Here is a 17,329-nt window from a genome sequence, read left to right as displayed (position 1 = left end):
GTTTGAAATGGTATAAATTTGTTTATTTTACTTTATTAATTTTACTTCCAGATCCTTTTTCAAGTATGATTATCTTCAAAGATGGATGATGTGACCTTTTAAAAAGCTAAATTTGAGTTCTTTTTTAATGTTTTTCTGTGCTTCAATGTGGCATCTCAATCTATAGATCATTTTGTCTTAGTGTGCTGAACCCTCTTCAAATTGAATGTTGACATTCGAATGTTGGCGTATTTTTTTTGTCCCTAGTCATCCATCGCTTATTGGAAAATATTGTTTAATTGAAAAAGGCACTTGAACATTTACTAATTTTTCTGTCACAGTGTGTCCTTTTTTATCTGTTCATGGAAACCAGTCATGTGTGTGAATTGCAGTGTGAGATGTAACTAATACATAGGTTCAGCAGATGGTGCAGTGGTTAGACCTGTTACCTTGATATCGGAAAGGTTTTTATTATGAATCCCTGCTCCAGCTCTAATATTCTTGATTAAGGTACTAACCCTGAGCTGATAACAGCCAGTAACTTGAAGTAGCTTAGTGTACAAATGTAACATTTATGTAATCTTGGACATCTGTAATAGATGCATATATAAACATTAAAAATACAAATGTAGGCTGCTCTGTCATAAGAAACACTTATAAGAATTCATACTTAAGACCACATCTATTTTCTACCTAAAATGAGCTATCAACACACGAGTAATGTCTTACGTGTTCAGAAGCTTCAATTCAAAAGTCGAGCCTTAGTGACATCGAGCTTGACACAACACTGGTGGTCTCGTCCACTCACCCCCCTGGTATGGCTGTAGCTGCACATCTCAGATGTCTTATAGCCATGTGGAGGCTTGCAGGAAACTATAAAATCAAGGGAACATGTATTATCTATAATAGTAATGATACCAGGCAAAAAAAATTAAAAGGCAAAGGAAAGCCTTAGCTATCACTTTAAAGCTTGAAATGATGAAAGAGATGGAATTTGTATGAAAGACAAAATTATGCATCATTTTAATTTAATGTTCACTTATTGCAAATAGCATAGCAAAAAATTGCTTTTCAAATTACTTTTCAAAGTAATTTGGAGTAAATAACAAATATATGCAGGTTATAACCATAAAGCAAATAAATTTACAAGAACACCCCAACACATTTAAAAAATAACATCAATAAAAGAACAACAGAATTCATCCATCCGTAGTGGAGTCTATTGCGGAAAGACAGTCTATCAGGCAAGAGGCATCCTGGATGGGCCACGAGGCCATCGCAGGGCAATCGCACACACTCATTCACTTACATGCTGTGGGTGGTTAAGAGCATAGAAAAACCAGGATTTTAACTTGCATCTAAACCCACAGTGCCACCCAAGAAAAATAGATGTAAAAAAATAAAAAGAAAATAATAGTCAGATTAATAATAAGTAAATGATGTGAGAGAGGGGGGTGTGGTGGCGCAGTGGGTTGGACCACAGTCCTGCTGTCCGGTGGGTCTGGGGTTCGAGTCCCGCTTGGGGTACCTTGCGACGGACTGGCGTCCCGTCCTGGGTGTGTCCCCTCCCCCTCCGGCCTTACGCCCTGTGTTGCCGGGTAGGCTCCGGTTCCCCGTGACCCCGTATGGGACAAGCGGCTCTGAAGATGTGTGTGTGTGTGTGTGTGTGTGTGTGTGTGTGTGTGTGTGTGTGTGTGTGTGATGTGAGAGAAAGGGGATGTTAAAAAAAGGATCACAGAAACATACAAGTCTTGATTAAAAGTCTTCTAATATTCTGGATTTTGTTTTGTATGAAATTCTCTCTGGTTAAAGAGATAAAGCAGTAAATTTACATGTTTACTAAAAAAAAGAAATGGTGTACCGTTTGTGGTTCAGGGACACATTTTTTCCATTTAAATTAATGTTTGAATTAAAAATTTGTTTTGTTACCTACTGCACCTTAAAAGCATCACATTATAGTACAATGACATGCTAACCTCGCCGTTCGTTGTATGCTGTCATCTGAGAAATATGGTTGCATTTTTAATTAGTTCCCACCACTAATTTCTGTATGTGAATTGTAAGTCATCTATTTTAAAAAGGTAAAACAATGACCGTGTTGGAAATTTCCAAGCTACTTTGGGAATCACAGATTTTGACCTGACATACTAATTTATTTAATAAATTAGGATGCAAAACTGTGTGGGTTGTGGGGAGTAATTAAAGATCTAAGCAAACGCTTTCATCACCTCTTATACGAGCTAAAGCAATGAACTGCTTTGCATTTAATTTTTTAGTTGACACTTCAGAGACCAACAGTGTTTTGTTATGTACAGTGATTTACACATTTATACAGATGGGTAATTTTTACTGGACCAATTTTGGAATTTTACTGGACCAATCTGAATCCGGGACCTTCTAGCTGAAAGGCAAAAGCTTTAACCACTACACCACCTGCTGTCCCAAATGGCCCCTTGGCTTAACCTGAGGTAATGAGACTGGATGGTGAAAGAAGACAGTGGAACCAATACTGGTTGAGGTGTGGGTTGGAGTCCTACTCAGATTGTGCGGACTTTACATGTTCTCCCAGTGTTTCCTCCCACAGTCCTCAGTCAATGTGAATCATTTTCATTAGATGTCAGAAGTTATTCTGTATGACTGCACTGCAGTGGACGGGTGTCCCATCCACACTATATCCCTGCCTTGTGTCCTCAGCTTCCTGGGAGAAGCTCTGGACAGCTGTGACCCTGTCATGGACAAGTGGTTTCTGAAAATGGACAGATGGATGGATGGATGAATGGAATCAATACGATGTTTTTGCAGATCACACTCTTTGCTCTCACACACTTTGCTCCAGTCTCCATTTGTCTCGCTTCCTGTTGATAGAAAGTTATGTGGAGATGAAGACTAACTTGTTCTCCTTGTCTTACACAAATACATCACACCAAATGTGTAGCAACAACACTAGAAGTTCAATTTGATGCATATGCTGAAGACCTGCCAGACCATACTTTCTGGATAAGTCAGCAGTTTAGGGCTGAAAGGATCCTTCATACGATCGTGTAAGAATTCCGAAAAGCGTGCCAAGGGATTTTGAAAACATGCTTTCAAAAGGGCAGCAGGTAGCAAAGTTCTTATGGACGTGACTTCTGCCCAAAGCACTTATTGACATGGACTTCCAACCAAAAGGTTACTTACTTAATCGCTGCTGATGAAACCCCAAGCAAGACATTTGACCTGATGCGTTTCGCCAAATATCAAATTCTATAAATGGGTAAAATGAAATGCCTAACTGAAAAAGGGTAAAACTCACTTAGTAGCGATCAGTATGATGCTGTGTTCTCTAGCTCTCATTTCACCTGCTCTGACTTGCCCAGAATCGTGTTCTGCGCCTTCTTGTTCTGTGTGCTGTTTCTTGACAGCAGGTGATTCATGTGAAATATTATGATATAAATAAATCAGTCTTGTTTCCTTATTTGTCTAATAGAGGACCTTGCCCATCTTTGTATAACTCTTGACCCTGGTAAATAGAGGAACGTTAGTTATTCTAAGTAGAACACTAAGTTTTTGTTCTTTTTTTTGTGAGGAGGGTTTTTTTTTCCATGCTTTTGAGGTCCACCATGGTCCATAATGTGTAAATGAGGCCAAATCTGTGTCATTAGCTGTTTTTTTTTTTTTTTTTTTTTGCTGATGGCTTCATCCTGGATGATGTATCGTGTTAAATGCTAGATAGTTAATGATTTACCCTTTTGTACCGCAGGGTATTCTTGCATTAATTCAGGATAAGTACCTTGATCAAGGGTATTACAGTAAGAAATGGGATTCAAACCTGAGCCCTTCAGCTTGCAAGTTGAAAGCTTGCACTGCTTACATTGTGCTGCCCCTAATTTTACTCTGTTTTGCATATATGGAGTGCACTCAGTACCATTAATACTTCCTATACAGCAAGAGGTAGTTTTTACTTGGGTGTACAGTGTAAAACAGATATTCAATAACCCTTTATGTTGACTTCCACTGTCTGACTCTAGTTGTCCAACTAGAAACCCGGTGGCTGTGAACCATTTGATTTCCATGAGCTTCCAAAGAATGGGCCGCTGCTAGGTTTCTACAACACTGGTTTCAAATGGAATAACAGTCAAGGAGTAAAGCTTCACTCCTAGCTTTTTTCATTAGGAGCATATTACACAAACCTTTTGTTTCGATTGAGGTATCTTGAGGGAATTGAGCAAATTACAGAATTCGGTTCTTAGCTGAATTGAGCACATCTGCTGAAAAGTTGCTGTTTTTGATCCTGTTAATTTGAAACTGATATTATGAATTGTCTTATAAAGCTTGCTTTGTAAAAAAAAAAAATATTTTTGCAATTCATCAGTTAGTGTAATTAAACTTAGTTGTCAAAGGCCTAAGAATAAATAAATGACTAAATAATCAGACAAATCACTGTAATGTAACATAACTGTAAGTTGTGTAGATATGGTGATGAGCTTAACAAACTCTTAACAAACTCAAATTCTTTAAAGCATGAAAATCATGGGTTCCTCATAACTTGGATTTTGGAATTAAACTCAGTCTGTCAGTGAAAGCAAAGAGATAAATTAAGATCTAAAGTGTAACACAGACCAGCTACTGACTAACTAGGAATCAAGTTTGATGCTCCTGACACAGAGCACCATAGTACAACCCTATTAATACAGTACAACTGTGAATGTTGCATAGTTTTTCTGCCTCACTTTTTAATATTAGGAACATGTGAAGTTTTCTCCACAATACATATGTCCAAAAATATAAGTAAAAATCATGACCATGAGGCCCATGTTTATTGACCAAAAATGGATTACGTCAATTTCAAAACTCATGCTGCTTTCAGTATTTTTATCAGCATAAAAAAAAAACACACAACTCAGCCATTTAATGGTTTATATCTTTTCTTTTGAGGTTTTGCAGCAGAAGCTCCGTTAATCAAAGTATAACAGATTGTTAAAAATGTGCAAAATATCTTGCCTGGTATTAACTTTCATTACATTATTTGTAATCCATGTGTATGCAGCAGTAAATGTTGTATTCAAAAGAATTTGAACTGGAGTATAATTTCTCCATTAAAAACCCTTCGGCCGATTATATGCATTATTTACATAATTATTTGCGATAATCTATTAAGAAACATTTGAAATATATAAAAAGTTATGCTATGTATCACTCTCCAGTCAGATATTATTTTGACAGCATTTAATAAGATTGCAAAAAAAAAACACAAAAAATAAAATTTAAACCTTTGGTGTATGCAGAATGAGATTTTGACTACACAGATACAACAGGATATTCAGTTGAACAGATTTGCAAAGGGGACATAATTGAACACTTTAAAATTACAAAATTCCATGGAAAAACATTGTATAAGGGACATATGTAAGTGCACAATTATTATAATTATCTCGCCAAAACTTAAAAAGCTGTTACTTTTTTCAACCTGAAAGTCAAAAATTTCATAAAAGAAAAAAAGCTGAAACACAAACTTCACTACCACATATGTATTCAGAAAGCATAATCTATTAATAATCTTTTTTATCAACCAGCAGCAGAAATAAAAAATCAGTTTCATGTGTAGTTAATGTACCTTTTACACAAAATCCTGTAGACTCTATACAAACAGGTCTGGTTTGATGACAAAAAAAAATAAACAATCAAAATAATACAACTTAAATACCCCTGAAATTAAAAGTTTTAGAATTCCACTGACACAATTTGTGGAAAATGTCTAATTTGATATTCTCCATAAAGCTTAAGCCAAATTACTTTTACCTGGTACCTGTTATCAAAGAGTGAGTGTAACTGTAAAACTGAGGCGTAAAATGCTTTTATACAGTAGTAACAAGATTTTTTAAAAAAAAAAGTTACATTAATAATGATTTCCTACATATTTCATTGAACGTTCTATAAAATTGTAGTTACAATTACCAAATTACCAAATTACCAAAATGACCAGACTAACCACTGAGGATGCATCCTTCAAAAGCCTTCTTAAATGAGACTCTTGCATCCAATAAGGTGCCACATTATTTAATGAAAACTTTAAAATCTTTCATAATGTGTGCTGCTTACAGTTTTAAAAAATGTTGTTACTGTTGTTTTTCATAAATATAGGTAATAAAAACTTTATTTCAAATATATGTAATAAAAGCGTCAGTAATAGCTACACATAGTATCTGGTTACAGCACTGCTAAAATGCTGACAGCTGCATTAACTGTGTTTTTTTTTTATTAATTTATTAGCTTATTTGTAGTTTTGCTATGTTTCCAACACACTGACTCTTTATTCTAGATATTAAGTAATACGGATTTTAAAATATGTTTAAAAAAGTATTATGCATTTTAATTTTTCTTTGTTTTTGGTCAATTTTCCAGTTCTATCAAAAGATTTTATGCCTGCCTATTTATTTTTTCCTTTTTTTTGTTTTCTTGCGGTACAAAAATTAACTGCAATTAATAATTTTTGGAATTCTAAATATAAAAAAGTATCAACTGCAAGAAACCTACATTATAAAAAAACACAACAAAAAAAACCATTGACATGCTCAATATTTGCTTTTTTTTCCTTTTAGTCTTAGTGTGCACAAGAAGAGCTAATTCTCTGGACTAGATGAATGGTTTGATAAAGCATTTATTGCTGATACAAAAAAGAGGAACATGCCTATTTGTAGTCTGCTACAAATAATAAAGACTTCCTTTTGCTGAACAAAAACGCATTGCACATGATTCAACTAATTATGCACAATGACACTATACAACTCTGAACACATCAACTAGATACAATGCATTAAATTCTTTGAACATCAAAAACATTTGATTCTCAAAAGCATACATTTTAAAAATTGTCATTTTATACAAAAGCTAATTAAAATGAGTGAATTTACAAATATACTCTTCAAATCCATTTGGTAGCTGGGCGGATTCTTCATTGACGGTACGAAGAAAACCAGAAACGGGTTTCAGTTGCAACAGCTGTGATTTACTTTACCAATTTATAATTATGAGAGATCAGTATGTTCAGAGATACATAAGAAGGACCAAATAGCAGACAGTAATACCTAGAAATGTGGTTTATAAATTTTCAGCAGTATTAAAAATATTGTAGCTATGAAAATACCAAAAGTCATTCAATGCAAGAAAGCTTTAAATATGATCTCTTGAAGTTAGTGAAACAACTTCTACTAAAGACTGCCTTGGCACGTTAATGTTTGAATATCTAAAAGCATACAGACACTTCAGATTTGCAGGTATTTCAAATTCCAAGAATAAACAAGCACATTTTCACACTTGTAGCAACATATACATCTGTTTAATGACTTATTAAAACACTGTATATCCATAAACGCATGCTTAAAAATAGCAGTATGCACTGTGAATGGTGCATGCAGTGACTGTACTTCAAACATTTTCATGTCTTTCCACGTTGAAACAAATGCCTTGAGCTTACATCAGGAACTGACAAATTATTATGACCACCTTCACAACCTGACCTACTGTAAAAAAAAAAAAACTCCTGCCAGTTCCACTACTGTGAAATTGACGATTTTATATTGACTTATTCGTGAATCAATCTTTCGACCTTCATCAAAGCTGTCACTCTCTCATTTACTGGAATAAAGATTTTTAAATTGTGTGAAAACCTTAATGAACTTCTGCCTTGAATATAATGTCTTAAGTGTTTACCAGTTGTTGTAACCCCCAAGAAGTATATATGTGTGTCAAAAGTATATATACAAGTTTAAAATGCATGAATGCATATTTGTGTGTGCAGTATACATATGAATATTAGTAAAACAATCTCTTCATATGGATAAATAGTTTTGTATGACTGGTAAATGCAATATTGTAGCTATTTAGTGTAGTAAACCAATTTATAGATTTGGGTCGTAAATTTGTCTTCGCGCATAAAAGGATGCATAGAGTTAGTGCAAGGACTGTGACGGGATTTTTCTTTGTTTTACCCTGCATATTTCAGCCGTGTTAAAGATGTGCTTATAGTTTGGAACTACCAACAATCTGTATGCCAAATTTGAGAAAATTAACTCAATTTTAGCTCATAAGCAACCAAAGTATTGTAATGGCTCTGACTGATACACTGAGCAATCTAAATTAGAAGGAAAGACCATGAAAACTGCAGACGAAAGCCTCGGCTGAAACCTCTGAAACGGGCAGGAGGCCAGCCACCACTTCAGGATGACGGGGAATCTTGCAACTTGTGAAAGAGGATTGGCTTGGACTTGCCAGCAAGAATCTTTGGCACCTGAACGGAGATGATCTCGGATATCATTTCTGGAAAGCTGACCTTCGTGGGGAGGGACTGAGCTTGGACAAAAAGGTCAAATGTAAACTGCTGAAGCTTCCTCACGATCTGTAAGAGGAAACACCAAATTGGAAAGTGAGCGTGTGCACAAAGTGAACATATCCACCTGGGCAGCATAAAAGCTCCATGTTGCGCTTTGGTTTTTTTTTTCCATTCATAGGTCACTTCTGCATTTCTTAAACTCCTCAAATTCTTTAATTCATAAAAGAATCTACTCTTCATATGCATAAATCAGCTCACGTATTATTTTACAAGCTCACTGCTGTCAGTAAAACAGTCTCTCGGTATGCTGCTGCCTTACGTACCGTAATCTAGGCGAGTGCCATATTTTCATTGTGATTATTGTGTCGCATACATGTGATCTTACCGGCTGCAGTGAGTCCATGAGGCGCGTGAGCTGCAGGAACCTCTGTGAGTTTTTGTTCTTTCTCCCACAGTTGATGAGACGGTCCAGTTCGTTGATGTAGCTCATCCGCAGTTCATCAAAGTACTTCTGACTCTTGAGCCCCTCAACTGGAACTATGGGGGAAATAATAATGCAAAACCCTTACAAGTACAGCACACAACACTGTGTGACACCAAAACAAACATACTTTTCATTTAGTCGATCCAGCTAATGTCCTGACCTATTAATGAAAAACATTTAAAGCAAACAATTTTACTCCCACAGCGGCCTGTTCAACGCAAAAATTATTTCTATTGTTTGTAATGTATTATTGTTTCTGAAACTATAATATGAAGTTAGGCTTTATGTCAACTACATCAGAGCTGTTATCTCCACATGACTTTAAGATTTTGTTGTACAGGTGGTCCTCGACTTACAAATTAGCTAACAGCCCGGCTTGCAGCGGCATTCCATTACCCTCATATTATTTCATTCAGGGAGTGTGCTTATCAGCCACTGTGTTTTATTTACAAAATGTTTTAACTGCAGAACATTTGGTTTGTGATTTCATTCAAGTTACTTTTTACAGTGGGTAACAAGTGGGTATTCTGGCAATGCCGTAAAAAGCTAAAGAAAACAGATTAGGAAATGAAGGTGAAAACAATATTGCGACATGAAAACATAATTATAGTACTGTCCTGTGTTTATGTTCTTATTCTACATTAATTTTATTCTACATTATTTTAACAGGAATAATTTGTAAAATTAATGAAGAAATATAAAACAGCCATATCAATACACGGTAGTGCTCAGAAGTATTTGAATTGTTCATAAACGGTTTATAAAACACAGCATAAGTGGATTTACGACTTATGACAAAGTTGACTTATGACAAGATGGTGGAATGGAAATCGAGGACCACACGTATAACTATTTCATAATGTGTAAGACATAATAAAATGTGCCTCTCTTTCCACATGTTTGCGAATTTATGAAAGTAAATATGTATTTTTGTATTTTTGATGTCTTTGAAAGATGGACTCTCACGCAGAGCTCTACTCACTGATGCTGAAGAGCAGCAGCGCCTTCATGCAGAGGAACTCTTCCTGGGTGATCTGGAGCAGGACAAACTCCTGGGAGAAGTGCCGCATCCGGATGCAGTGCTCGTACATGCTGGAGACATGCATCCGGTAGCTGCAGGGGAGGATGGATCATAGGTATTCTCATTATCACAGAGGCATCAGCATGCACACAGCACAGCAACTCGATGCTCTCTGCACTATCGCTGAGATATTTTCATTTGTTTTTCCCAAACAAATGCAGTCAAAACTATTAATTTGTCTGGCGAAAGTATCACTCTGGGGAATTGAGTCCATGCATATAAATGGTGGGTTAAACAAATTGAACTTTATGTTTTGTAAGGGACAAAAAAGTATAGGATAATGACAACATATACTGTTATGCACTTGTGTGTGTGTGTGTGTGTGTGTGTGTGTGTCTCAGTGTGTTCCTGACTGCACATTTGAAAATGAGTATGACTGATAAACCATTTATCATATAACCAAATTAAACAACACTTCTTATGTACATATACAGTAATCTTAGAGTGATTTAAAGCAAAGCAAAACTCAAAATCCATTTCAGTGTAAGTGTCCAGATTGACTGAATCCAACAGTACTTAAATTATAGAAATCCAATAGCAATAGCTTGTGTGACTGGTGACACTGCATAGTACTCTACATATTACAAAGTACATCCAAATAATAAATCTATTCATACTGCAGAGATGCACTTACTCATTGAACACAAGGTCAGGAGCAAAGTAAAGCATTCGGGCATTCAGGTTTTTGTAGGACCTCCAACCCAGTGCAAACACCATCACTCCCATCCAAGTATGCTGGATAATGGTCATCTGGTCATCCACGTGCAGATTGCGAAATCCTAGAGGAAATGTTACAAACAAGTGTAATCAACGTTTGAGAAAATCAAAACCTGACCTTCACCAGCTGTTTTATAAAGACACAAAAAAATTTGGCGCAGCTCTTTTTATACAGGATGTTATTACACATACATTACATTTATTTACTTAGCTGACACTCAACCAACATCCGCCCGTCCCGAGCGGAGTCGCGGTGAACCGGAGCCTAACCCGGCAACGCAACAACCGCAAGGCTAGAGCAGGAAGGGACACACCCGGGACAGGACGCCAGTCTGTCGCAAGGCACCCCAAGCAGGGCTCAAACCCCAGATCCACCACACAGCAGGCACTGGCCAAACCCACCACATCACCGCGTGACTTAAATTGCTCCCATGAAGTTGTCTAGCTGTATAAATGGGTGAATAACTGCAAGTTGCTTTGGAGAAAAGCATCAGCTAAATTAATAAATGTCTAGATGCTATGGCTGAGTGCCCAGATCACACCCCACAGGACTACATAAGAATGTTTCTCTACTTACTTTTGATGATGGATAATTTTACATTTCACTTAGTTATGCAGATCTGACAACATAACCACTTTTAAGGAGCAAAATTCTGTTGCCCTCAACTTGCATTATTTCATTTTGATTTTCCTTTCTGGGCACGTTCCCCATTATTTATGCTTTGCCCTCTAAGCACAAAGCAGTTTTGGGTTTTAAAACTTGCAGACGACAAAAAATATTTTTGCCTTAATTTCAAACCACTTAAACACAAGCTTCAATTAACAGAATTACTAATTGAGAAAGCAGCTCTTTTTCTTGGACCATTAAAAATAAAACCAAAATTGCTGCCTGTGTAACAGAGTCCACATCTGAGAAAAACAGTTAATTTCTCCTTTTAGCCATGTACTTTATATTCATTTTGTTTGTTTGGCAGAAGATTTAATCTGAACACCTTCACAGTTTATGTTTATAGACAGATGTTTTTTTTTTTTTTCTTTGTCAACCCCCCGGGCCTTCAGAATTGCATCTCCATCTCATCTCCCATTCTCTGTCATCTGTCCTAGGCTCATACTAACCCCCCGAAAGAAGAGTTATTTCATTACAACCGTATTCCCTCACATAGCTAGTTTAAACAGGATTTTATAACCTATACTGTTTTAGCTACATACAAATATGGTATTCCGTGATATACAGAGAAATATTTGTAATAAAGGTAGTTGTTCCCTGACAACAGGGAACCGTTGCAAAGACCTCATCGTACACTGACTTTATAGTAAGTTGCAAATCCCCTTATACTGTATTACATGAACAATAACGATATATAAACAGTTAACATTCATAAATTCTATGTTGTATAATGGGGCTTTCATTATATTTTGCATCTTTTAAATGGAACTTAAATCTTACAAATCTTAAAACTTACTTAAATGGATCTTAAAAGTCATCTCTTCCAGACTCACTTCGCCCATGATCTCTTAAGTTCATGTAAGATACACATGTTCTTGATCATGCTTGGATCAATCCCTTACAGAGCCACTACCACAGTGTAACGTAAATGTTTATATGTATCTCAAAAAAAATAAAACTACTAGGAAGGTGATTAGGAATCAGCGATATTCTGGTAAAGTTTTATGCAGCTACGTGTGTGATGAACGTTGATGCATATGATGAAGGAAACAAACTAACTGTACTTGAGAGTCACACATCTGCGCTATGTCTTTCTCCTATTGTAATGTACAAATTGTATTTTCTATGAGATGTACGCTGCTTTGGAGAAAAGCATCTGCTAAATGAATAAATGTAAATGTAAATGTAAACTTGAAAGGAATCACAAACAAAATGTTCTGAAAATGAAATGCCTGTGTAAATAAAACGCGTTGGCTGATGAGAGACACGAAATGAGTCAGTACGAAATATAGTCTGACCAGCCAATGTTATCATGCAACAGATGAAGTTGTCGCTGGACATTACGACAGGATGTCAGGACGGAAATAATATAGAAAGTTTAACGGCTGTCGTAAGTCCGAGTCGTTGTAAGCCACAAATGTCGTCAGTTGAGGAGTACCCGTATTTAAGGTGGCGCTATCATTATAATATCTAACCCTTTATCAATGAGAAAAACTTCAAGAATCTCAATTTAACGGAACCATAAGGAGTGCATTCCGCCGGTCTTTCTGCAGAGTCTACCTGGCAGGCCTTTGGCCCACTTGACCACTTTGACCAGTTGCCGCTCCCCTAGCTCGTTGAGGCTGGTCAGCAGGGTGGCGGCCGAGTCAGGCTGCCCGTGGTCGTGCCCCGCGTTGACAACCTCCGGCTCGATGGCCTCCAGGATGTTGAGGAAGACCTCCTGGGACTGGAAGCTGATGACACTTTTGGGGGAGATGGACGGGACAGCATCCGACAAGGTCTGCAGTGGGGTGTCTTCCGGAGCTTTCAGCTGACCCATCTTCTTCAGTTTTCGAGCTTCAGACACAGCAAAGAAATAATGAGCCACACTTACTCTGTGACGTCTTCAGAAAGCAATACATTTTTAAATAAAAGGCATTGGTCATTTCTCACAATATACTGAAAATAATAGGTTTTCAAATTCTTTAAGGTCTTTCAGAGGTCATGGAACTTAGTGTAGTGGTCATCCGAACAGGAAAGACACTCGGGAACACAATCTGCACACTGGACTCGTCCAAACCTATTATACTTTACAGCTTATTGCTTACCAGCAATATTTGATTATAAGACACATCCATCCATAAGTCAAATCTTACTTCACATCCTGAATTGATAACCTCACCGTACAAACTTTTGAAATATTGCATAGGGAGCTGCTGGCCATGCACCTGGGTATAAATGATGTCAAATGGAAACAGTTCATCATTTAACCAAATCAAAGAACACATTATTTCTCTCCATCGCTTTTCTGCAACATTGTAATTTATTACACTTTATTACACACAGCATAAACAGCTTATGAACAACATTACTTTCTGTCTGGCACTACCTACACAGTACATTTTCACAACATTGATAGCGCATATAGGATAAAGTTGATGAATTTGTTACTGACATATATTTTTGTACTGTAACTTAAGCAAACCCATCACAAGGAAAGTGGAAAGTGCAGAACCCATCAGTGACAGGGCCCTGTCAAATGAATTTTATTTATATTAATCATTTATTTATGAATCACTTTATATCCTCTGTAAGAAATTAATGAGCCAGTTTATATCACAAAGCTTTCATCTGAAAGATTAGCACACAGCTCCACAGGCAACTTGCCCCGGCTTGTCCTGAAATGCACTCCGGCTTGAAAGCAAAGTCCACTCTTGGGTAGTGTCAAGAAGTCACTTTATAACTGGTCCACTCCTAACCAGTTTAACGTATTTTTCTTCTGCGCTAATAACAAGCTGCACTGGAAGAATACAAGAGCTTATTTAAGACTAGTTCTTAATCGACTGACTCAAATTTAAAACCGCAATCAATAAACACAGCAAATATGAAAAATTCTATGACAGCTTTAATTATAACCAGTGCAGAAAGTGGTTACAATACTATGTACTACAGTTGAACTGAATAAAACAAATACATAATAATAATGATTAATAACAATGATTAATATGCTATTAGCAAGTGGAAGAGGAAATACACAAGCGATTAATAATGACATTAAACTGTGAGGGAACCCTGCTGGTGCCCACAACACCAGAACTCTTGTTGGAGGTTTTTCCCGTTAAACCTGTCTTTTAGTAGTGCTGAGGTTACTGGCACCAAGACAGCATACCGAGAACAAGACAACCTATTTAGTGACCTGGTTGCACTCCTGTACGATGAAGTGATGACAGCACCTTTTTGCCCTCATGCCAGACTGACACATTCAAACCTGCACTGATTAGTAAACACAACTAAGTCGTGGTGAATGCAGCTGGGACACTGGTGTGGCTTTAAAAGTAAAAAGGGGAAAAAAAAAAAACACATGTGGAAAGTTAAAGTCTGAACAAACACTTTTAAACTCATGCAAATACAAAGTCAAACTGGCATCTGCACACGTTTTTGTGCCTGTGCATGGACAAATCCTCACAATCATTTCGTAAAACTGTTAAATACAACTACTTGTAGTTGTGTAGAAAATACTCTTCCTTGAATAATTAACAGTTCTGGAACTGCCTGTACAGCAAGTACAAAGGTGTCTTGGAGAGATCTACACTGATTCTTTGCCAGAGTTTCTTTGTTATGTCTGACCCACCTACAACATGGCACGGCATGTAGCGCCTGGGTGGTATGAAAGGATGTGGGTTTGATACCTGCTCGGTCTGTGTGGAGTTTGCATGTTCTCCCCATATCTGTGTGCGTTTCCTCCAGGTGCTCTGGTTTCCTCCCACAGTTCAAAGACATGCTATTCAGATTGACCCATAGTGTGTGAGTGTGTGACAGAGAGAGTGTGTTCCACTGATGTATGGATGAGTGACTCCTTGTAAGTAGTGTATCTAGCAGTGTAAGTCACCCTGGTGAATAAAGTGAGTGGGCTGATAACACTACGTAGAGTTCATTGGAATTTGCTTTGGAGAAAACTGTCTACTTAATGAAATAACGAAAAGTAATGAGAGAGCATGTGCTCCTAATCGGATCTCTAGATTCCAAAAGGCTAAGACATTAATAATACCATGAGATGAATGACTGCAGTGAATCCACTTCATAATATGCTTTAGTCAATTCACATGCAAAGAACAGAATTAATTCATTCAGTCAATAATTTGCTCAACACACGATCGCACGTGGTCGAGACTATCCTGGGAACATCAACTGTAAGGCCGGGTACACCCTGGACACCTGTCCATCGCAGGACAATCACACAAACTCTCGCACACACCTTCACACATCATGGGCTATTTAGAGTCACCAGTGCACCTGAAAGATGCATGTTTGGAGAGTGAGAGGAAACCAGATCACACTGAGGAAACACAGCTGAACAAGGGGAAAACGTCTAAACTCCACACAGACTGAGCTGCAGCAAAATCCTCTACCTGCTATGTCTCCATGCTCGCCCTAAAAAAGAACAGCTCCTAACAAACTGTACTCCCCCCCCCCCCCCCCCGCACTGTGGCTACGCTTCTATTGCCTCTCAGTTCAACTAAATGTAGCTTTATAAATCGCTCTCCTCATCAAAGTGACACAGAGCAGTGAACAAGTGGGCACACACGCCATGAGCACAAATATTTTGAGTGCTAATATAAACCATTAAAGTGTGTACAGCACAGAGGGTGTCGTTCACATAAAATACACTGTTTAACCCTCTCCAGGGAGACGTTGCAAATTAGCATCAGCTGGTACAAATGTTTCCAACTGCCAGCAATAACTGGGCCCTGAGAGGGTTAAGTGGCCCAGCAGTTCATTTTGCGCATCGCATATTACGCATGTCTCGCGTGGCGTCTCTTCTTGCCGCCGAGATGACAATGAAATGACTTCCTGTGCTTACAGGTTGTTTACCTACACTCACACTCTTCAAATCAGTTCCACTAAGCTCACGGGGAAAAAAAAAACGCTGGGCTCTCAGGTCAGTTGGGCCCGCGCAGCAGCGGCCACGTGCGCCTCCCCAATAAGTCATTACTGTCGGAGAATCCCTGATCCTGCCAAGCGTTGGCTGGGGAGAGAGCAACCCAGATGGAATGTCGGGCATTTTTCATCAAATCGTCTATGTATGCGCAAAAAGAAAAAAAAAAGGAAAAAAACATGTCTGGAAAAAAAAATCAATCTAACTCAAGTAGCCAGTTGCTTGGATTCACTTAAAGGATATTTGCCGGTCTATTTGCATCGTTGCACAATACGAACCTCTCCTTAGAGCTGTGGGAACAGGTACATGTTATCACAGAAGGACTTGGTGTCAATCTGTCAACAATATCTTTGCTCCACTGATAAAGGCGTAAGTGACATTTATTTCCAAATTGCACAAAACACACATGATAAACAGACAGACAGACAGATAGAGAGACAAACAGAAAACTCTGTTTAACTGCCCACCATATTCACCATTCTAGAATGTCTGAAGTGGCTCCCTTCCCACAATTATAAGACCATACTTATTGCTCGTGTGAAACATTAAATTCTACGAGCTGCAAGTCAATGAACTGACACTGGATTCTAGTTCCGCAGCCAAACGTGTAACAAAAAAGGTTGGCTGAGGGTAGCTGATCCTCTTTAGTTACATCAACAAACCATGAAATAACATGTTTCTTTCTTTCTTGTACATTTGACACCTTTTCACATTGCACCATGTTTATTTCAGGCTTAAAAACTGTTTCAAAACTAGAAAATGAGATCAAAGTCTTCCTTCAAACCGTTCTCATTAAACTGCATGAACCACACCAGGTCACTGCTATTATTACTGGTCATGATTGTTCAGTTTCACAGCTTAAGAAACTGCAGGACAGAGATATAACAGAACACTGATTTTACTATGTATTCTTTCAACTGAAACTTTGCTGCAAAGCAACTTACCATGTGAGGCTTATGTGTTACAGTTACTTTGGACAGTGCAGTATTTTATTGATCCCTGTAGGGAAAATCCATTTATACATGTCAGTACTTTTTTACTGGACTAATTCTAGGTAAGCACCTTGCTCAAGGGTAATACAGCAGGAGGGGGATTTGAACCCAGCTCTTTTGATGGCAACGCAAGAGCGCAAAGCACGTCGCTCCATGCTTTTCCCAGGCAACCCCCCTTTCAGAGAC

General features: G+C 37.8%; 1 protein-coding gene across 3 annotated transcripts in view; it reads right to left on the bottom strand.

The window, feature by feature from the left end:
• Window positions 1–6,422: 6,422 nt before the first annotated feature.
• Window positions 6,423–17,329, bottom strand: part of ar (androgen receptor) — a 43,559-nt gene continuing 32,652 nt past the window's right edge. For all 3 annotated transcript variants that reach the window (XM_029257893.1, XM_029257891.1, XM_029257892.1), the window contains exons 5-9: window positions 12,797–13,072; window positions 10,487–10,631; window positions 9,754–9,884; window positions 8,673–8,824; window positions 6,423–8,353 (exon numbers count right to left, since the gene is read on the bottom strand). In XM_029257893.1, coding sequence (XP_029113726.1) covers window positions 8,174–8,353; window positions 8,673–8,824; window positions 9,754–9,884; window positions 10,487–10,631; window positions 12,797–13,072 — 884 coding nt within the window. In that variant the 3' untranslated portion in view covers window positions 6,423–8,173. The remainder of the gene's footprint in view (window positions 8,354–8,672; window positions 8,825–9,753; window positions 9,885–10,486; window positions 10,632–12,796; window positions 13,073–17,329) is intronic.

Source organism: Scleropages formosus, chromosome 14 (genome assembly GCF_900964775.1).
Source record: "Scleropages formosus chromosome 14, fSclFor1.1, whole genome shotgun sequence".
Taxonomy (NCBI): Eukaryota; Metazoa; Chordata; class Actinopteri; order Osteoglossiformes; family Osteoglossidae; genus Scleropages; species Scleropages formosus.
The sequence above is the reverse complement of the archived record's forward strand: the minus strand, read 5'-3'. Positions and strand labels throughout refer to the sequence as shown.